The sequence below is a fragment of the Monodelphis domestica genome, chromosome 2, assembly GCF_027887165.1.
Source record: "Monodelphis domestica isolate mMonDom1 chromosome 2, mMonDom1.pri, whole genome shotgun sequence".
NCBI classification, from domain to species: Eukaryota; Metazoa; Chordata; class Mammalia; order Didelphimorphia; family Didelphidae; genus Monodelphis; species Monodelphis domestica.
The window spans coordinates 391203489-391226276 of record NC_077228.1 but is presented as its reverse complement, the minus strand read 5'-3'; the positions used below and the strand labels follow the sequence as shown (position 1 = coordinate 391226276).

The window sequence follows — 22788 nt, the reverse complement described above, 5'->3', positions numbered from 1 at the left end:
CATATATATATTTATATACTTATACACAGTAATATATAAACATGCATAGCTTTGAAAATGGATGGAGAATAGCTATCGAAGAATACCAAATATGTGGTATAATTATATTCTGCTATTATATTTTACTTTTTTAGCTAGACATCTGGAATTATATTTCCTTTCGAGTGAAAACCATATTCCAACTCTGTTGACTGGGGTAGATGTTACTCATCCTAATGTGATCCGTTTACTTAAAAAGGTATATATTGATTAAATACACATTCCTTTGTATTTTGTTTATATTTCAGAATTTTTGTGTTTTTTTTTAATTGTATTTTTGTCTTCCTTATAGGTACGTCTTCTAAATGAATACCAAAAGGAGGTTCCGTCTTTTTGGATTCGTCATCCAGAGAAGTAAGTCCTTTATGAAATATTATATCTAAATCCAAAAGTATAGATATGGATATTAACTACTTCTCATATTTCACATGAAACTTATGTAAAAAATGAGTTCTTTATTCCTTTTTTAATTTAACAGGGGACCTGGAGGTCCTTTTACCATAGTGATGTGTAGGGATTAAGCAGCCCACAGTCACAGAAAGTAGAAACCATAGAGACAGGAAGGAGGATCCATAGGGACAGGAAGTGAGGTAGATAAAGATATAAAAGGGTCAGCATCAGTTGGGGGATTTGTCAGTTACTGACAGTTAGGTCTTGCAATGAAGCTGGGTGTGAGTTGGGAGTTGGTTGCTGATGGTGTGGGTTGATGATTAGTTGGTGGTTGGGATATATATATATATATATATATATATATATATATATATATATATATATATATACACACACACACACACACACACACACACACACACACATATAATATGAGTACATGTATTCATATTCTGCCTTGTGAGCTGAACTGAAGAGTGATCAGCTGGACTTTCTCTTTGCTTTAATGGCAGTTTAGGTAGTAATTATAGGTAGTTATAGCTTGTTATAGGATAACGAGTATAGACATTAGGAAATTTTCTTTCTCTACCTCTTTCCTATATTTCTCACCTTTACTATATTAATTTTACTATGTTCTTTTACTATCTCTATTTTAATTAAACAAAATTGTTAATTGTTAAAAGCTGCTATAAGTTTTCTTTTCTCTGACTTAAAAGGATAATATTAATTTACAACTCTACTATATTCTAATTAAAACTTAAATTATTAAAAGCTATTCTCTTATTTTGTCAAAATTCCTAATTTAACCTTTACACTTAATATAGTACTTTATTTGATATTTAGGAATAGAAATATGGAACTTTTCTGTGATTTAATTAATTTATTCATGTATTATCAAAATAATAACTTTACATTGCCCTATTGTATTTTTTAAACTATAATTTAATTCTAAATAATTTGTTGTATAGAACACATAGAAAGCATGGAATTAGAATTGGACTAAGAAGGATCTGAAGAAAGCTAGGTTTTAGTCCTTGTTTAATTACTTGTCAATTCAGGCTTATTTATTTTTAAGCCCTCTAAATGCCAAACTATGGCAAGTTGGTTGACTTCTCTCAGATTATATTAATATGTGTGTTTTTTTTCACCCAAATAGAAGTAGATATATGGTATAAAACCTATAAGAATGATGGAATTCTATATATCCTAGAAATGACACATAGGTATAAGAGTTTCCCAACATATTTGAAGGTATGTGATTAAATTGTTCAGGCTCTGGTTCTCTTTTTGGATGATAAAGAATAGGTTTAGACTTTTTGATATATGTCAAGAACAGTGTTTCCTTTAGCAGCTTGCTCTCAAAATATTCGTGTTGGTCAGAGTGGATCCTAGCAAGGAATCCATACATTAAAACATATTTTATTAACCCTTTGACAACACTTGGTTTCTTCTTGATTCTGGTTGAATATACATACATACTGTATAAATGGAGATTTTGAACCTTTGACTTCATTCCCCAGAAGTCCTTAGTATTTCCCAAAATTCCCTATAATCTCTCCTGCGTCTCCACATCGGCGAGATCACATTATTGATATTTAATTGGCGGTAACACATCCCATGCCCTCTTTGGCATGATGCAGCAATCAGCGGTGATAGTGGTAAGATGGGGATTTTGAAAATGGCTAACCAGCCATGGGCATGTAGTTTTTATTTTGTGTCCTCTTTATTCCTTGATTTCTAATGATCATAAACCTCCTAAAATATAATATTTTTATTATTAAGATATAATTAAAATTTTTATAATACATACATATACATATAAATATATATATGCACATACATAAATACATATATATGTGGTAACTAAGTAGAGTCAGAAGATCTTTGTTCTAATCCCGACGCTTTCAGTGATGCCAATTAACAGTTTAGTTTCTAATGTATATTTAGTTTTATGACTCTCCTTTCATGTGCCAAAATTCCTCATTTTTAAAACAAATGTGTTAGACTAAATGATATTCTACTTTATTCCAACTTTAAAATTATATTTTATGCTCTATGAAAGAGTTTGGCCTAGAATAAGCTAATGAATTAAAAGTATATTAGTAACTTCAGCGGATGTATGTATTCCCTCGTAGAACAAAGATACAAAGCATGTTCTCTGCTTCCCCATCACCTTAGCACCCTACTATTCTGGTCTGGGGAAATGAAGCAAACTTAATGTAACAGGAGTCCAGACAAACAACTCCAAGACTGAAGTCAATTCTGGATGTCTTGCAAATTTGAGGATCTGTGTTGGTTTTATATTGAGGTAGACAAAGGGAGATTGTTCCTCTTCAGACTTCACATTCCTATCACCCACCAGCAAGCTAGTTATCAGTACTTGTGGGGCTTGTTTAAATTCTGGTTGGGAGCTGAACTCTTGGATATTGTTCATTTTAACTGTTTTTATTTCCTTGTTTCCCCACCACCCCTTTCACTTCTTGAGGAAAGACCCTGATTTTACTTCTTTAAATCAAGCTGTGCTTTTAATGTTGTCTGCCTATGACGCAAAAGCACATTTTTGTGTATGAAGTTATGCTTTGGGGTGTCCAGTTTCCTTTCTGACAGATACTGCTGGTGGTATAGCAAAGAGTACCATCTTCCTAAATTCACAGAACTAGACTTAGCATTTTTATAATTTCAGTCGCTACTCCAAAGAATCATTCACTTGGAGTTGCAAAGTTGAGAGAGTTGGTTTTTTTGTGACTGTGAAACAAGTTTTTAAACAAGGTCGAAGAAAGTATTCACTGCTTTTAAGAAATGAAGTTGAGAGATGATTATCTTTCCATGAAGTATATGCCATTTTACCTGAATTGCATAGATTGGCCACTTCTAATGATAGATGGTCACAGTGGTATGACATAACAAATACTAAATCTATTTGTTGATTCTGAATGCATTATAGAATAGGAATACTTAAATGAAAGTCCACAAACCTAATATTTAAAAAAATATTTTGATAACTGTATTTCAGTATAATTTGTTATCTTAAATATTTTATTTTATGGATTTAACGACATTCTGAGAAGAGGTTCATAGATTTCACCTTACTGCTAATGTCCATCAAATACTTTACGAATAACCCCTCACAGAGGTTGAATTAAAGAATTAAGGTTCAGATAAAATTGGAATTTATGTTATGTTTGTCCAAGTATACCTTGAAAGATGAGAGGATATTATCATATATATTTATATTTTCACTCTTATTTCTCACAGCTGTCTGTGGGACCAAATCTGTTCAAGTAGATGCTGAATTTTTTTCCTTGCCTCTGTACTTGATATCTATTATTTGCCATTAAATTCCTTCCTGCTTTACCTTTTTCTCCTTCTATCTCTCTTGCCTAGAATACCTTCCATCTCTCCTTCCTTTAAGCAAGTCTTAGATATTCTTGAAGACTGTGCTTCTCTGTAAATCTTTTCCTGATAATTCCATTCTTCATTGATTTCCAACCTTTATTTTTTAAATATATATTTTCATTGTAACATTTTAAACATTTAGTTAAGTATTGTCTTGAATGACCATTAATTTTTCCCATATCTCTTAAGACTTTTTTTCTTCACTAAATTATAGTCTTCTGGAAGATAGAGACCAAATTTTATACATATTGTCTAGTTCCTGCAATACTGCAATTATAGTATTTACTCAATTAAGACTTTGTTAATTCTTTTTATTTTGTGATGATTTGGCATGGTAACCTTTCTGAATAGAGTTGTTAATAATTTGATGAATGAAAAGCAGAGGATTGCAGAGCTATTGTTATTTATATGGACATTGTAACTCTGCCTTAGATGAATATAATTTCCAGTAACATCCCTGCACCTCCTATTTACCTTTTTTCTGTCTTAACAGATATTCTTTCCTAACTAGTTGGTCTCTCAACAGAGCAACAAATTTACTAGAACTTTTTCTTCCATTTCCTAGTTTATTGTGTCATTTCTTTTCATTCTATTTTCTTAAAAGTTACATTATTAATAACTGAAATAGGATTAAGGTGAATAGTTAGTCAAAATTTCATTTTTTCTCTTTGAAGGGTATCAGATCATGCAATACTTTTTGTTCACTTATACCTTAGATTTCTTTGCATATTAGTGAATTATTCAATTTTTGTATAAAGGCATATATTTAAATGGTAAATGTACATCTAAATGGATTTTAAATGGTATTAATTTATAGAAGTCTTTTTGACTTATTTTTTGATATATTGTCTTGGCTTTTTACTTTTAGTGAAAAATAATATCATTTATTAATCAACTAGTAAAATAATAGTTTGTTATATAGCAGGCACTGTGCTAATCATTGGGGTTAGAAAAAGACAAACAAGACAACTCTTTCCTTATAGTCTTATGGAGAGACAACAAACAAACTAATATATACAGACAAGCTGTATACAAGATAATTAGAAAAAAGGGAAGGCACTAGAATTAAGTTGTGAAAGGTTTCCTCTAGAAGATGGGATTTTAAGGAAGTCACTGGATGGAATGTTGGATATAGGTATCTGGAATATATTATAGATTCAATGTAATGATGTAGAATTAAAATGTTTTTATCTTTCTTAATATTCATCTAATAAAAGATTTGTAGGTTTTGAAATTAAATAATATTACACATGAATTTTAAATTATGAATTATTAAAAGTCTGCTTTATTGTTACAATTGAAATAATTCAAATGTCTTAATTAAATTCTACTCAGTTAATTTGATTGAATCTGGGATTTTATCTTTTTTTCCCTTTTTTTTTCATTATCTTCAAAAGATTGTAAAAAGTTTCTGTGAATTATTAAATAGTTTCTAAGGATGAATGGATTTTAGGATTTTTCCATTTTCAATATTAACAGCTCCACCTCCCCTGGAAAACCTTCATAACTGACCACCATGTGCAACCTTTTGAGAATCTTGCTTTTGGATGTTACCACTAACCACTTGTGAATATTTTGGACAGGCCCCATTCTTTATATATGATTGCATTGCTGCAGTCTGGTTATTTCTCTGATAAACATTTGGACAATTATTCCTCCTATCTTGATAATCATACCTGAATGCATTTCCAAACCCATTGCCTCTAAAGCCATTATACCCATTATAGCCTCTGCCTTGGTTATATTGGTTGAGTCTATAATATGAATTGCCCCTGAAGTTATTAGGAAAGACACCTCCATTCTCTCTAAACACCTGTCCCCCAGAATCTACAATCCCTCATCAGGTGGCCTCTCCTGCTACACATATAGCACCTTGGACCTTGCTCATTATAAAATTCCTTTGTGGACTATTAAACTGCCTTGGCTACCTGCTTATATTCTGTCTTTGGAGCTACAATTTTATAATGCTTTTCTGCTTTATTCAGCTTGAACTTCTGATTTCTCTGTCTCCTGCTTCAGGTCTTCAATTGTCTCATTATTAGCCTCATCATGTTTATCTTTGTCAGCATTGTAAATGTAGGATGCTACCCTTCGTAATTCATCTAACCCCATATCACTCCAATCTGAACATTGTTGCTGGAAAGAATTTTTAACCACTTTACATGAATTTTTGACAAATTGCCTTTTAAATGCTTCCCATCCTGTTCCCTAGAGATGTCCCATCCTAGGTAGTGTTCTCCTAGGTCTATTTGCTTGTCCATAAAAGTGGAAGGTGTCTCTCCACTTTCTTGTCTCTTTCAAATTTAGTCTAGGTCCCTGGCCTATTTGAGAACTCCCTCATTGTTTTAAGCATAGCTGGCTCACTTTCACCAGCTGATCATATCCTTCCTATGAATTTATCTCCCATTTGGGATTCACAAGAGGCTGTTCAGTTGTTTCAGTCACAATTTTGTCCTTTTCCTGCTTTGTCGAAAGCACATCAAGTAAAATTTCAAAGTCCAGATAGTCAGGATCGAATTGCTTAATTATCTTCTCAAATTTCTTTATCACAACCACAGGTTCCTCTTTAAATGAGGGATTACCCTTCTTAAAGCTGTCTGTATCAGCTTGGGTAAACCCTTTGTGATAGCGATCATTAATAAGTTGTTCTGAGGTTAACACTAGGACTTCGTGTAGGGGAAAGAAACCTCCCATAGTGTTGTTCAGTCTCATGGTCTCTTGTTCTAGCTTAGTTCCTTTAACATTTGTTCAATAAGCTGTCCTTGTTTAATTATAAAGTTTCCAAGTAATCCATTTTCATATCTTTTTCCTTTAGTTTTTGTTGTTGTTGTTGTATTGTTATTATATTTAGGATGTACAGTATAGACATCCTAATCATAAGCCTTACCAATATTCTACACTGATCTAGTGGAATTCATTTTAATATATCCAATAATGTAAGGCAAAGTAAATCTAGTATTGCCTGTGGTACTGGTATTTCCTTAATATACCCTGGTTTCTCCTTGGTAAAAATTTGGGTTATATTCCCCATATTCATGTTGTTGTTAAAAGATAATCTTCTCTATTAATTTCTTTCACTAAATACAGCCCCTGTTTCTCACTCTGAGAATGCTTCTGACAGTTGGTCAAAGACAGCTCTTCAGCTCCCCCTGTGGTGCTGAAGAGAAAAACTGTTTGTATTTCTCCCCTCTAAAATAAACAGTTGGTTTAAAACAAAAGGTTGTCGTCCTTTTTGGCTTACCACTTGTTATGGGAGATTTTGACCCTTATATCGATTGGTATTCATATCAATAGTTATCAATAGACATTGGTAGGCTATTAGGTTTAATGATATCTGGTTGATGACAGTTGGAGAAATGGCTGAACTTTGCAGTTGAGGAAATCAATTTGAGAGTTATAGAAAAACCCTATTTATTGTAACTATAAGAATGCAGGGAAAGGAAAGGAAAGTATGAAATATATTGATTTTATATATACACACACATACACACACACACACACACACACACACACACACACACACATATTTCCCTAAGCTATGAATTCTAATTGAAACCCAAAAAACACCAACTAAAAACTCTGTGAGGATCATCTTCTGCCTGGAAACCAGGCCTATGCTATAACTCCTTAATCTATCTAAAATATATTTCTATCTATATAATCTACTCTGTTTTAGAAATATTTTTATATTATGTCTTCAAATAATCAATTCAGCCTTCTCTGTCTCTCTCCAATTTTCAAGCTCCAGCTCTGACTAGAAGACAGACACTTCAGGGTTTGTAGAAGTGATGTTCTCTTCTGCCCTCTCTGTTAAAATCAGGCAACAGTTAGAGTCACACCCACTTTGTCTTTGAATCCTTCTTCAGTCTGCTCAAACACAAGATGTTATTCCCAACCAGCTATCTCCAAAATCCTCAAGAAATATCTGAGGAAAAGCACCAACTGTCCACTCTCTGAGCCTCAAACTCAAAGAATGTGTAGAATTCCTAACTGCCCCCTGCTAGGGGAATCTGGGAATTCTTTTCCTATCATCTCTTGAGGATTCCACTGTCTGAATTTAAAGGAGCTTAGGTCATTCAACCCATAATATCTTAGCCAACCACTTATTACAAATTATCAAAATATCTCTAATTACTTGTTAATTAAGAATTTACTCACTACAGTGCACTAGAGTGAGGATAATAGTCTTGGAACATTATTATTGGACATTAAGACTTTGCTTATTTTTAAAACATGCCTACCATAACATAATTTTTAAATATGTGTTTATTCTTTTATCTCTCTTCTATGAATCAAAATGAGGGAATTGAACTACATGACCTCTAAGGTCACCTAAATCAGTGATATTATTCTAAAATTAATGTATTGTTTTGTTTTTTAATTTCAAGGTATATGGAAGAAATTGTGGAGAGTACTCTTTCGCTATTATCAATTAAGCATGATCAAAGTCTCCTTGTCTCTCAAAAGATTTTGGATCCAATCTATTTCTTGGCATTACTTGATGTCAAAGCTGTGTGGTTCAAAAAATGGATGGTAAGAGAACATAGATTGTGCTAATAAATTTTAAGTTCTTTAATCCTCTGTTTAATATAGGCAGCGATTTTAAAAATGTATTAAAATGCATTCATTCAGTGTATTGTTATTGAGGGTAATATAATGCTAAATTATTTTAGATATTTTCAATCAAAATACTTAAATTTAATATATATAATTTTAAATATGGAGAATAGATCAATGGAGAAAAAAAGAAGCATTTAATTTATCCTGTGCCAACAAGTTGATGGCAGAAGCCCAATCTTGTCATTCAGAAAGTGTATTTTAGACACAATTGTGTCCACCAACATTTCTCCAGGAACTTTCCGCTGCTGGTTGGTAATAAACTAAATTTGCAACAAAATTTTTTCTAGTGAAATGGTGCTGCTACCTCTATAGCTGTTGCTAAATGTTTATAACTGTGTCATTTGGATAGTACTTTTGCTCCAAAGCTCTGATTATCCCTCTTCCTTTTTGTTTTGTGTTGCTTGGAAAGAACATGACTTGACAGTTATAGATGGCAATGAGTAACAAAAAATGGTGGAGCTTTAGAAAGAAATCAGATCATGTCTACATCCCTAAGATAGAGTAAAAATTTCTGATAAAATTTCTGATAGGTTACATATGGTAAAATTTTATGCCATTCACCTAACTATACAGTACAATTATGAGTAATATGATGAGCAACAAACTCAACAAGAATTTTGTTTCTGTGCTTGATTTTTGAGAAAATGAAAGTAATAATTCATTTACTTGGCATTTTAAAGTGATCAGAGTAGCCCAATGTAAGCAGAAATTCATCCCCTTCTATCACATTCACTATCTAGATCCCTTTTTCTATCTCTAAATGTGTGGGGAGGACCATCTTTAAAGTCAACCTCTGCCAGGAAGATTTAGCTTCAACTCTTGTCTCTGATATATACAGATTGACTGATGTTATGCACCCCAAATATCTTTACTCTTTTACTAATTCCTGGCAATGCTCTAAGAGGAAAAATTGCAGAGGTCCTGCAGAAGGACCATTCTACATTGCTAGTGGATGTTTCCTTATCTAGAGGTCTTTGTTTTGAAAACCCATATCTACTCTCTCCTACTATTCTGTGCTTAGCTCTTGACCTATTTGTAGTGTAAGAAAAAAGGCTTACTATAATATTTGAGTAAAAATAAAATAGGGAATATTTTTTCTTTCATCTCTTAATGACAAAATAGTTTTGTGAAATGCATTCATTCATTTTAGTTCTCTTGATTGCTTTGGTCTTAATCCAATGCTGATAGAAAAATCTGCTTGGTACTGATTAGGATGACTAAAAACTTAATTTATTGTGTCATTAATTATATAATTATTGGAAATGATGCAGAAAAACTGATCTGGAGGGTTATAATATGAACATTAAATAAAAAATAACTTCCATTTTCTCCCTTAATTTTAGCATGCATGCTATAGCAGAACTGTGGTATTGCGACTTCTTGAGAAAAAATATAAATCTCTGGTAAGTACAAATATATAAGAATTTGGAGGAAATAGTATTACTAAAAGCAAAAGCTATGCAGACAAATCTTCATAACCAGAGTTTCCAAAGAGAAGTATTGTGATAAATGCTCTGAGCAAAATCACAAGCCAAGCTTTTACTTAGCCTTTTAAACTGGAATTCTTTAAAGCTCAAAAGTACTGAAATTGAAAGCCTTATATGGACAAGGGGAAAAACAAAGCTGGAAATTGCATAAGGTTAGTGTCAAAATAATGTTCTACAAATGAATAAAGAATGGCATAATTTTGTAAAAGCATTATTTATTAATTATATGTAATGTCATTTTGAATAGCTTTTAGCATTAGATACCTGAAATAAAGGCAATATACAAAAAACCTCAGAAACAAGAATTTTCAAATTGCCCAAATGAATTTAGGAATTAAAGATAATGAATGGACCAGAAACTTGAAAGAATGATTATATAATACTATAACATCTATTAGAAAAGTTAGCTAACATTTGTTATAATCCAGTTGTAGAAGTTACCATGAAACCTTTTTTAAAGACATATTCAGGATCATACAGGATAATGGGAGAGACCTAGTTAAACATGGGGAAAGAATGCTTTAAATGAGAATTAGTTAAACATTGATATACTCTCCTCTCTATTCTCCTCCTTATAAAGGGCTTCATTGAGCAGAGAGACACAGAACAGAAGTTTTCCCTCACCCGGTCCCTATCCTGTCTCTTCCTTTATACTTTTGTGACCCATGTTGGCAGAAGCCTTCTAGGTCATTATCGTCCTTTCTGAGTTAGGAAACAATTCTCTAGTCTTGCTCATGACTTAACTTCCTTATTAATACCTTTAAATAGAAATCATATCTTCACAGTCATCCATTGATTAGCAGAATTGTATCCTAAGTGTTAAATGTAGGAGTTTGACAAAGTGAGGAGAGCAGTTTAATTAAAAGCTTTGTTTAATTAAAAAGAAGTATAGATGGAAAGATGGGAAAGAGAAAAAGAGAGATTATTAATCTTATACCTTTAAGTCGACCTAAACTAAGTCTCACTAATAAATAATTCCTAACTACCACCTAAAAAATCCCAATACTACCTCTGTCTTCTCAGGACAGGTTCTTCTGCCTGGCACACCAGGCCTAATCTACTCTATCTGTAAATTATTCTCTAATTCCCTAAACAATAGACAACCAACTACCACCAGCCAACTGCCAGCAGCACCTTGCCTGAGAGCCAAACCTCTTGCTCTCTAGAGCAAAGCCTCTTCCCTCAGTGTTTGCTTCCTTTATCTCCTCCCTAACCAACTCCCGTTTTACCCCTTCCTTCTAGAAAGCCATTCTTCCTTCCTCTCCTCAGTGTCCTGGTCTCCTCAGTGTCCTGGTCTCCTTGCCATTGGAATCTTCAGCTCTGGCTCACTGCTCACTGAACCTGTCAGCTCTCTGATCCACTGAGAAACTCTGCTCTCTCCACTCTTAAGCTAGACAGAGGCAGAGATTAAGAAAATTCGTTTAACAACAGAAATACACTTAAAAATTCAGTAGAATTCCTGCTGGGGTTAATAAGAATGTCTCAGGTTAGTTCATTCATGTGAAAAGTTTAACATGATAATTCAGCCTTAAAGATACAATAAATTCCTCTGAAAAAAACTAGTTATAAAAAAATGTATCTTGTTATTTAACAGGTTAAATCATATCCCTTGGTGTACGGAATGCTTTATATTACTCACTATAGGTCATATATTGTTCTTATCCCCTGAAGTCACCATTTTAATAGGGTATACAGTATATTTGAAAAATACTGGGGGCAGCTAGGTGGTTCATTGGATTAAGCTAAGTCTAGAGACAAGAGGGCCTGGATTCAAATTTGGCCTTAGATGCTAACTAGCTATGGGACCCTGGGCAAGTCACTTAACTCCCATTGTTTAGCGCTTACTACTCTTCTGCCATGGAACCAATACATAGTACTAGTACTGATTACAAGAAAGAAGGCAAGGATTTTAATAGAAAAAATACTTTGGCCCACATAAGGATTTCAAAAACCATTAAGCACATCATATTGTTGTAATTCATATAGAGTCAGTAATTATCAGCAGCCTAAAAAATGTTATCATACCTAATGTGAGTCATAATTTAAATTTGTCTTAAGTTATTTTCTGAAAGCATTTTTTAGATCTGCACTAATTTATCTTAAACCCTAGAATTAGGAACTGTGCAGATTTCTAGGACATTTATAGTTTGTTATTTTTGATAGATAACAGCATCAGTTCAACAGTGTGTTCAATATTTTGAATCATGTGAGATTATGAGATCTGATGAAAATTTGACACGTCCCAAACATTGTGGTAAGTGCCATTTTCCTTGAGTTATAAATAATAAACGTAATTATAATTGGAGGTTTTAGAGTTCAAATTTTGTTAGAATTAAAGTTACTATCCGTTATTTATTTACTTATTTGTTTTTTAATGAAGCATCCCCATTTCTCCTCACTTTAAAAATCTGTTGATGTTGAAAGAACTTAAATATTATGGCTTCCCTTTACAAACATCAAAGTGAATTAGTTGCAGAAATTATACTTTTCTGTGTATTATTCTGTTATTGAGGCTTGTTAAAATTTCATTATGACTTCTTTCCTGCACAGACTTAGATAGGAAGATCTTTATCATGTGAAAAATATGCTAGCAAGGAAAATATTGAATAAGAGGAATAATAGAATTTGTATTTGTTCCACCATTTTCTCCATTAGACTCTCAGCCACATAGCATTTAGGCAGCAAAGATGATAACTTTTGTAAATTAAATTATATTAAAATGATTTTTAAAATTTTCTTTTTCTTTTTCTTTCAAGGAAATAAACAGAAAACTTTTTATTCAGGACAAGAATTACAATATATTTATTTTGTTCACTCACTATGCCTCCTAGGAAGACTATTGATCTATACACATGGCAGGAAACTATTTCCTGTAAAACTGAAAAATAGAAAAGGTAAGGACAATAGAATAAATGAAAATTGTTCACAGTTCTCAATAGGTTCATCTCTACATAAATTCAAAAAATGTATTTAAAATACTTGCCTGTGATATGTAACACTGAAATGCTTTTCAGAAAAGAGAATGCTAAGAATAAGAACAGTGATAATATTTCTGTTAAAAGATTACTTACTTATTTAAATGCTAGACACTATTATCCTTTCAGATTCTTCCTATTTCTCTACCAAATATCTCCGGTGGTTTGGAAGGCAATAAAGGAACTATATAGTATTCCACTTCTTAGCTTACATGCTTTTAATCAGAAGTTACTTTAAATTTGACCATGCAGAGAAGGAAACTGTAAGATTTAAAATAGTTGTTTGGCTTAAACTGTAATAATTAAAATGGTTGATGTTGTAAACTGTAGTGAGTTAAAATGGTGGAAGATATAAATTGTGATAGATATAAGAGAGGGTGAGTAAATTTGACCTCAGAAAATATGTTTCACTACAGTGTCTTGGTTTTTAAATCAAATATATGGTGGTCGCCAGGGAATATATTCCCAAAGTATGAATATGCCCAAGTCAACTGGGTTTTATAGAGAATTTAATTAATAATACCATGAGGAATTAAAGAAAAGGAGAAGGAGAGAGAAAAGGAATTAATGAGTTTAGGCCAACCCAGGCCTAAGCCTTAAGAGAGAAACCAGTCAGTTATCACTCACCATAAGATTGTCCAAGTAAGGGATTCAGAGGGACAGAGTCTCCCCAGAGGGAGTTCCAGCCAGAGTCAGCCTCCCTTGAGAGACCTCCTTAGAGAATTCCTCCAAGAGCTCCTTCTCAAGCGATCTCCAAAAGAATCTCCTTCAAAGCCTTCAAAAGCCTCCTCCAAAAGGATCTATCTCCAAGGATCTATCTCCAAAGAGTCTATCTCCAAGGATCTCCAAGCCTCCAAGGATCCCTTGCTCAAGAGATTCCTTTTCTTATATAGGAGGTTTTTTTCCTTTGTCTTCCATCTACCAATCACCGTAGATGTTTTCTAAAAGGACAGCCCATATGAATTACTGCTAAGTTGACTAATCTCTTCAGTAAGTCTGAACCAGCAAAAATGTTGCTGTGTTGACTAATCCCATCAGTAAGTCTGAACCAGAGAAAACACAGCTGAGTCGACTAATCTCATTAAGAGAAAACTTCCCCGACCCTTTTAGGTACCTAGCATCCCATTGTATCAATTCTAAAAACCAGGCATGGCTCAAAGAACTCCTTGCCTTATTATAAGCATGGGTCCAAGTACTTTCATTGTTTAGCAAGGAGTTTTCTCCCCTAAAGCAGTCTTAAGTACGGGTGGAGTAGAGGTCCTCCCATTTCTGATCCTGGCGAGTTCTCACATCAAAATGGGGAATGTTTCCAGTAGGGAATTTGTTCCAATAGAGGATTCCTCAATGTGGAAATTTTTAGCATTCACAAGTCTAAGAAATTTCAAGATTTACAAAACTCAGAAATTAAATCTAGACAAAACAAAGTATAAATTCAGTTTACCTTTCTGCACAAGTAGTTTATATCCTTTGCTTAAAGATCTGTATTTAAGGGGAACTATACATTTAAGTGATCCAAGTTTTATAAATCCTAAAAGAATAGTTAATTCTCTGTTCTGGTTACTTTTTTTTTAACTATTTTCCCCCCATTTAATTTAACTGACTATTATAGTGAATTATTGCTATTCAGTTGAAATGGAAGAAGAACATATTAAAATGGCTTATCTTGTTAGTAGAGTATAGAAACTGAGTTTTCACTTGTTTCCTTTTTATCTCTCTTCTGATTTGTATCCATAAAATTTTCATTTATTGAATAATAATTACTAAATGTGATAGTTCCTCTACCTTTGTTGGAGAAGCTAGGATTTCAGGTCATTGAAGTAGGAGCAAAGAATTCTATTTCATAAATTTGCAATTTTAAGATTGTTACATGTGTATTAGAGACTAATTTTTCTTCTCTGTGTTTTTTTTTTTAAGATTCAGTATCCCTTACAGATCTATTGGTATTATTTACCCGCCTTATCTATTATTCTCCAAGTTGTCCAAAAACGGCACTCACGGCACCTGCAGGTAATTTTGTCTATATTTTAAAATAGATAATGATTAATTATTTAATTATCACAAAATTATCTAAGACACACGAGGAATAAGAAACACTTTAATTGTATGTACAATGAAATGCCTTATAGTAAACTTCTAAAGTGATATAAGTACTTAATATCCTTATGCTAGTCTTACAGAATATATAATTGATAAAGATTACATCGACTTAAGCAGTAAAATTCTTTTAAATTTATGTTATAGATTTTGATGTGAACAGTATAGTGACATCTATAAACAGTAGCACTAGAGGCTCTTACTGTCTTTAAATTTTTAAAAAAATTTTCTTTTTCAAACCAAATTTAATGTATTTTTCACTAAATATATTTCAATTACATGTAAAATTTTTTAAAAATTTAGATATATAATTTTGAGTTCCAAATTCTCTCCTCCCCCTTTCTCATTTCTTAAGAAGATAAGGAGTCCTGTTCATGCTTTACAGAAGTTTACATAAATCTTCCCAGATTTTTCGGAAACCATATTGCTCTTTATTTCTTATAGCACAATAGTATTAAATCATAAATATACATCATAACTTGTTTAGCCATTCTTTAATTGATGGACTTCTCCTTGATTGCTAATTTTTTTGTCAACACAAAATGGCTTCTATTTTTGTACAAAGAGGTCTTTTACATTTTTAAAAATTTCTTTTAGATATAGATCTAATAATAGTATGGCTGGGTCAAGGGTACCCACAATTTTATAAGCCTCTAATCATGGTTCTGAATTGTTCTTCAGAATGATTGAACTAGTTCACAACAGTGCATTAATGTGCCAGTTTCTTCACAACCCCTCCCTCATTTCTCATTTTCCTTTTTGGTCATGTTAGTCAATATGATAGGTATGAGGTATTATTTCAAAGTTGTTCTGTGTTTCTCTAATCGATAATGATATAGGGCATTTATCATGTAACTTTTGATAGCTTTGATTTCTTCTAAAAATTACCTATTAAAAAATTGACACCCATTAATGAGTGGTCAAAGAAAATTAAGTCTGACTTATTTCCTTATATGTGTGAGAAATGAGGTCTTTATAAGAGAAACTTACATTTCTTTTAATCAAACTATCCATTTTACTTTCCACAATCCTCCTTATCTCTTGTTCAGTCATGAACTCTTTCCTTAATCATACACCTGATGGGTATATTTTCCCATGGTTTCCTAATTTATTTTTAAAAAGAAATTAAAAATAATTTAATGCAATACAATTTTAAGTAATAATTTCCTTTCATTTTGTGATTCATATTTTCTTCTTCCCTCTTAACTTACTGCCTTCCCCAAGATGGTGGTTAATATGATACAGGTTGTACATATGTTATCATACAGTACATATTTTCATGTTCATGTGGTGAATTAAGACACATAACACACTAGAGAAAAATTCATGCAGCAAATTAATTGAAGAATAGTATAATCCAAACTGTGTTCAGACTCCATCAGTTCTTTCTATGGTGGTGCATAGCCTTTTTTGTTTTGAGTCCCTTGGAGCTGTCCTGATCCTTGTGTTTCTGAAAATAGTAACTATTATTCATTCACAGTTGATCATTGCATATTTTTGCTGATACTGTGTACAAAATTCTCCTGGTTTTCATCACTTTACTTTGCATTACTTCATATAAGTTTTCCTGATTTTTTTGTGATTATTTTGCTTATAATTTCTTATGACACAATAGTATTTCATTACAATCATATACCTAACTTTTCAATCATTTTTCAGTTAATGGACATCCCTTCAGTTTGTAGTTCTTTGCAGGCACAAAAAGAGCTTGTGGACACAGGAGAAGTGGTTCCTTGTAGAACGAGGGAGTTGTATTTTGGTGGAGTTAGAATCCCTTAGAGTTAGAAATCCTTTTTGTCCTTATATTTTAATAAATGTTATTTTCTATAACAAGAGTCTCTTTAACATCCTTGAGCCTGGCCCTGAAAAGAAGTTCACTTATGAGCTTCACTTCACTGATATAAACTGAAGGTACTTTGTGAGCACAGCAAGAAGAGTATCTAAATCATTTTATAATTAATAATCTACCCATTGCTTTACTAGTTTTGCAGTTTGCTTTTTATTTTTACAGTCTCCACTTAGTGTTGTGACAAGGAAATCAGTTTAAAAGACTGATATATATTAATTTAAGGTTGCCAAGGAATTCAGCTATGTAATTCCTAAATGAAAACCCAAGTCAGCAGTCAACCTTTTATGGAGTTTAATTACAAACCGGAGGAAGAAAGGTATTAGAGATAGAGAGAGAGAGGGAGAGAGAAAGGGGAGAGAAGGGAATAGGGCTTAAATACCCCTTCTGTTTAGGCTGGGCCAAAAGGCCCAAGCCCTTAGATAGCTGAGGCAAAGAAAAGAGATCAGTCCCTATCACTCACGTGACCAAAATGGAGAAACAGTCTCAGGGGCCTCCACCTCCAGCTTCCTTCAGAGCCAACTCTCAAAGCACCACCTCTCAGAGCCAAAAACTCTCCAACCAATCACACCAGTCCTCAGACCCCTCTATCTTTAAGGAAACCATCCAAGTTCCCTCCCCTCAGTTCTCACATCTACCAATCACTGTCCATGTCTTCCCTGTGCCAATGGTGGCTCTAGCTTAACCCAGGACCGCCCAGAGGTCTGTGGCTTTGCACATGTCTGTTGAAGGTCATATTCTCAAATAATTAAAATCTTGATCCTTTGCTGCAGCCCTTCCTAAATCCTGTTAGGACTGAGTGGGGTGGAAATTGTATTTTCCAAGACCTGGTTCTGTCATTCCAAGTATCTATTGTATCAATTCTAAAATCAATCATGACTCAAAGAAATTCCTGTTCTATGCTTAAGCATAGGTCAAAGCCCTTTCCATTGTTCAGCAAAAGATTTCTGTCCTAAAGTAATCTTAAGAAGGGAGGAGGAGGAACCTCCCATACTAATGGGGTTCACATTCCAATAGAGTTCCCACTATCAATAGGAAATTTTTCAAGTATGAAATTTCCCAATGGTGAAATTTCCAACATTTATAAGTCTAAGAAATTTTAAGGTTTATAGTGTGTATACCTGTTTGTGTGTGTGTGTGTATGTATGTATCTGTGTGTGTATAGTGTTGTAAAACAAAATATATTTTTGTAATCCAAATCATTCTAAGTAGTCATACTTTTGCAATTTATTAAGTTGTGTATTAATATTATTAAATTTTAGATGGATTTCCAGTATTGTGATTTCTTTCTATGTTTTGAGTACTGAAGCTCCTTTTAATTACTCTTGTACTTTTCCTCATTTTAATGAGTTCTATTCTCAGGAATTTGTTATCAAATTTTGGAATTATTAGGGATCACTTTTCCTTTTGTCTACCCCTCCCTTTGCCTTCGCCAGAACTCATTTTTATCCCTAGTGAACAGATAAAGCGTAAGAATATGAATCAACACTTTTGCTAATTGTCAGTCCTCCTTAGAAGATGGAAAATTTTCTAAAACATGGTATATCCATCACTTTCAGATACCCATTGGTTTTCATTTTTTTAATTTTTAATTTTTAATTTCAATAACAAATTTCCACATAACGTTTCTGATGTTATATGATCCAAATTGTCTCCCTACTTTCTTCCCCCTCCCTGGACTGGCAAGCAATTCAATCTGGGTTATACATTTATTATCATGCATTTCCACATTATTCATTTTTGTAAGAGAATAATCTTATAAAACCAAAACCAGCAAGTGATAAACCATATGTTTTCATCTGCATTCTTATTCCAACATTTCTTTCTCTGGAGGTAGATAACATTCTTTTTCCCAAGTCTCTAAGAATTGTCCTGGATCATTGTATTGCTGTTAGTAGGAAAGTCTGTCACATTTAATTATTACATAATATTGCTGTTATTGTATACAATGCTTTCCTGGTTCTGCTTATTTCACTCTATCTCAGTTCTTGTAGATCTTTCCAGCTCTTTCTGAAATTATCCTATTCATTATTCTTTACATAACAATATTATTCCTTCACCATCATATACCACAATTTGTTTAGCCAAAACCTAATTGAGAGACATCCCTTTAGTTTCCATTTCTTTGCCTACCCATTGATTTTAAATGTATCTGCATATTATTTGTTTTTGTTATTCCTTTCTAGACTTTTTAAGTTTTAAAGTTTTGATCTTGTTCTCCATTTAGAAAAAAAAAATTCAGTACTTTATTTTTTGGCATTCACTTATTCCCTTGGTGCTCCTAAGCAGTGATTTTTAAATGAGGAAGATTTCCATATAAATGCAAGTCTCATAATAGATTTATTTCTAAATCATCCACTTAGCATAGGATATAATTCTCTAACTCATTGACTTCCTTTATATGTTATATCAAAGCTCTAGTCAAGTTGTATCTTTTCCCCCTAGATTTCAAAAAAAGAAATTTACCCTGAAGAGGTAGGTGTGGTCATCATCCCCCTTTAAAAGATGAAGAAATTGGCAGTCAGTAAAATATAATGACTTATCCAGTGATATGACCATTAAATATGTTAGGAGAGGTTTTAAATTCAAATCTTGTCTCCACCTCCAGCACCCTGGCCTTATCCATTATACAGCATGGCATTTGATGTTTATAAAACATTCATTATCAGTCTTGTTTAATTTTCTACATCGATAGTTTTCTACAAAACTACAATTCTTAGTTATGGTAATATTATTGTCTCAACTTTGGAAAAGTCAGTGGATTTTGTCAGATGAGCTGAATGCAAGTACTGACTGACCTTTCCTAGCTATATTAATGTTGGTCAAATTCCTTGTATTAATAGAATTTTATATATATATATATATATATATATTTGTATATATATATGTGTGTATATATGTATATATATGTGTGTGTATGTGTGTGTGTATATATATATATATACACAGATACAGCTATAGGTAAGAGGGTCATAAGGGATTTTAAAAGGAAGGGAAGACAAGATAGAGCTCATGACAGATAACCTCTTTTCTTGCTAGGGTCAAAGATGAATTCCTCAACTGAAAAGTAAGAAGGTTGGTTACATGAGATGTTTGAGGAAAGAAATGAAGGTTTAGGGCAGTCTACATGGACTGACAAATTAATCTTTATTATTATTAATGATCTGACTTTGACCCTGTATTTGCTACATCTCATGTTATTTAAAAGTGTAGTAAGAAAATTTAAGTAATCTAAGAATTTTGTGCTGCTTTGAAGTTGTTCCTCTAGTGGTTTTCTTCAGGATCACTTTCTGCAATTCTGTCTGGACCTTCTCTGAATGAAATATAGAACTACAGGGATAGCTTTTGAATTAATGTGACAGCAGTAAAGACATTACTATCTTTTTCCCCCTTCTTTAGAAGATTCACTGTGAAAATGATTTTGTGGAACGAAAAAAAGCCAAGTTATTGCAAGATAGGTATTTTTTCACCATGATAGATAATGATTGTGATACTTTAAGTAAGTCTAATTTTGTAGCACATACATAGTTAAACATATGAATTATAAAACATTTCAAATTGGTGTGCATATTGTACTTGCTTTGATGGATCTGATTATTGCCATATGGTCATACATGATGGGTTACATCCCATCAGTCCCTTTTCATCCTTCAGAGTTTTAATAATAATTATTGACAATATTACAAGACTTTAAAGTCTACAGTATCCAAATACATTATCTCATTTGATCCTCATGACTCTGTGAGGTCAGTATGACCATTATCATTATCCATATTTTAAAGAAGTGGAAAACAATGATCAGAGATGAAGTCATTTGTCTTTGGTTCATACAATTAGTAAGTCAGACATAAATTCAGGATGCCATTCTGTCTTTTTGCATATGTCTTACCTTAAATTCTGAGGAGATCAACCAACTCTGTAGGGAAATAACTTTCTTATTGGTTAACAGTTCTTGAATTTTTTTGGCCTAGGGAATGACTGAAAAAATTGTTCATGATGAGCATCTCTCAAGAAAAGAATTGCCATAAATATTTATGCATATACAGATCCTTTTTTTTTTTGGCTCCCTTTGGAATATAGACCAGTGGTATTGCTGGGTCAAAGAGCATGCACAATTTTATAGACCTATAGGATAGTTGTAAATTGTTCTTTTGAATGATGGGATCAGTTCACAACTCCATCAACAGTTCACTAGTATACCTTTCCCCCTTCATCTCTTATAGCTTTTGTAATTTCTGATAGATATGAAGTGGTGTCTCAGAGTTATTTTAATTTCCATTTCTCTTATCAGTAGTGATTTAGAGCATTTTTAGCATTTTTTTGTGTGACTATAGATAGCTTTAATTTTTTCTGAAAACTGGGGTTCTCTGTGTACCCCATCATATCATTTGCAGAGTGATAATTGTGTTTCTTCATTGCCTATTCTAATTCCTGAAATTTATTTTTCTGTACTTACTGCTTTAGCTAGCATTCCTAGTACAATATTAAATAGTTGGGTTGATAATAGATATCCTTGCTTTACCCCTTATCTTATTGGGAAGATTTCTAGTTTATCCCCAGAATGCTTGAAGATGGTTCTAGAGAGATGCCATAGAATATCGTTGTATTGTAAAGTTCTTTTTTTATTTATTTGTTTGCTCAATTCCTCAGCCTATTTCTTAAATCTGAACTTTTCATTAAAGTTGTCCTGTCCTCACCTTGGGGTAGAGAGATACCTTCCCAGGCTCTAGGCTTTTTTGTGCTATTGTTTTCAGAGCTGGTTTAGGAGACTGCAATTTTTGGTGTTCCCACAGTGGAGTGATCAAGAGAGAGGTGTGGTTACTCTCCTCTTGGCCTCTGCTCTGGTCTGAACCTAGGAGTAGTCCCTAATCCTTTGTACTTGCAAGTGATTCTCTCCTCCTGTTGTTGGAACTGTGACTAGGCCCTTGGTTTCCTTGTGACCAAGGACAAGTGATTGTCTCTGCTTAGGAACTGTGACTGAGAAATATGTATGTATGGGCAATAGTCAGTCAATGCCAAATGTACCTTGTACTAGAAAAGCATCCCTTGTAATCTCGTTCTGACAAGTTGTCCAATCTTCTTACCATCTTTGTGTTGATGGCTCCCCAAACTGCTACTGTTGCTGCTACTCCAACTGGTTTCCACCTAGGTGTCATAACTTTATCCTTCTGACATCCTATGTTGTCTTAAGCTTGGAAAATATATCACCTTGACTTTTTGGTGAGTTTGCAGCTCCAAAAACTAGTTTGAAAAGGAAATAACAGCAGAAATAAGGAGTAATAAATTGTTTTGGGAAAGAGGAAGTGGGCATATTCTTTACTCTTTAAATTCAAAGTGTTAAATTATGGAAAGTAATTTTATACCATTCTTTTATCATTTGTATTTAGTTACTTATCCTTTAACAACAGTATACTATTATATAAATATCATATTTGAACTTGATTCTTAACAACTGCAGACCCTTTTACACCCTTTCAAAGAATTCTTCCATTTTTTAAGATGCAGTTTAAGTACCATTTCCTACCAGAACCCTTTCCACCTCTCCCTAACTGCTAATGCCTTCCTTCCCAAACTAATTTCCTTTTAGCCACTTTGTTTTATTTCTATTTATTCTGTAATCTAAGGCATGTAGAAGCTATTTGTACTTTTGGTCTCAGTGCCATTCCAAATCTTATTTTTGGCATGATGTAGGAAATTGAAGCCATGTATAAACGTAGCTTAAGCTCAGGCAACTTGTCATAAGTATATCACAAAGACTTGTTATAGTTCTCTTAGTCATGGAGTATACTCATGGATATTGGCAATTATTCTAGTTTCCTTTATGTACATGTCCTCACTCTTTTTTCGCTGTGAAGTTGGGAGTGATCCAATCTACCTGTATCATTAACTTTTAAATTTATATACTTTAACTTTGATTATTTTTAAATTTTATTTATTAGAA

At 33.0% G+C, this 22788-nt stretch overlaps 1 protein-coding gene across 6 annotated transcripts in view; it reads left to right on the top strand.

The window, feature by feature from the left end:
- The window catches only part of TBC1D32 (TBC1 domain family member 32), a 246750-nt gene that overhangs the window by 52288 nt on the left and 171674 nt on the right, over positions 1 to 22788 (top strand). For all 6 annotated transcript variants that reach the window (XR_001627115.2, XM_007484498.3, XM_001379912.5 and 3 more), the window contains 7 exons: positions 135 to 238; positions 332 to 393; positions 8214 to 8358; positions 9789 to 9848; positions 12096 to 12186; positions 12689 to 12826; positions 14822 to 14914. Coding sequence is in view for 5 of the 6 variants with exons in the window: in XM_007484498.3 (XP_007484560.1) it covers positions 135 to 238; positions 332 to 393; positions 8214 to 8358; positions 9789 to 9848; positions 12096 to 12186; positions 12689 to 12826; positions 14822 to 14914 (693 nt within the window). In the remaining variant the exon portion in view is untranslated. The remainder of the gene's footprint in view (positions 1 to 134; positions 239 to 331; positions 394 to 8213; positions 8359 to 9788; positions 9849 to 12095; positions 12187 to 12688; positions 12827 to 14821; positions 14915 to 22788) is intronic.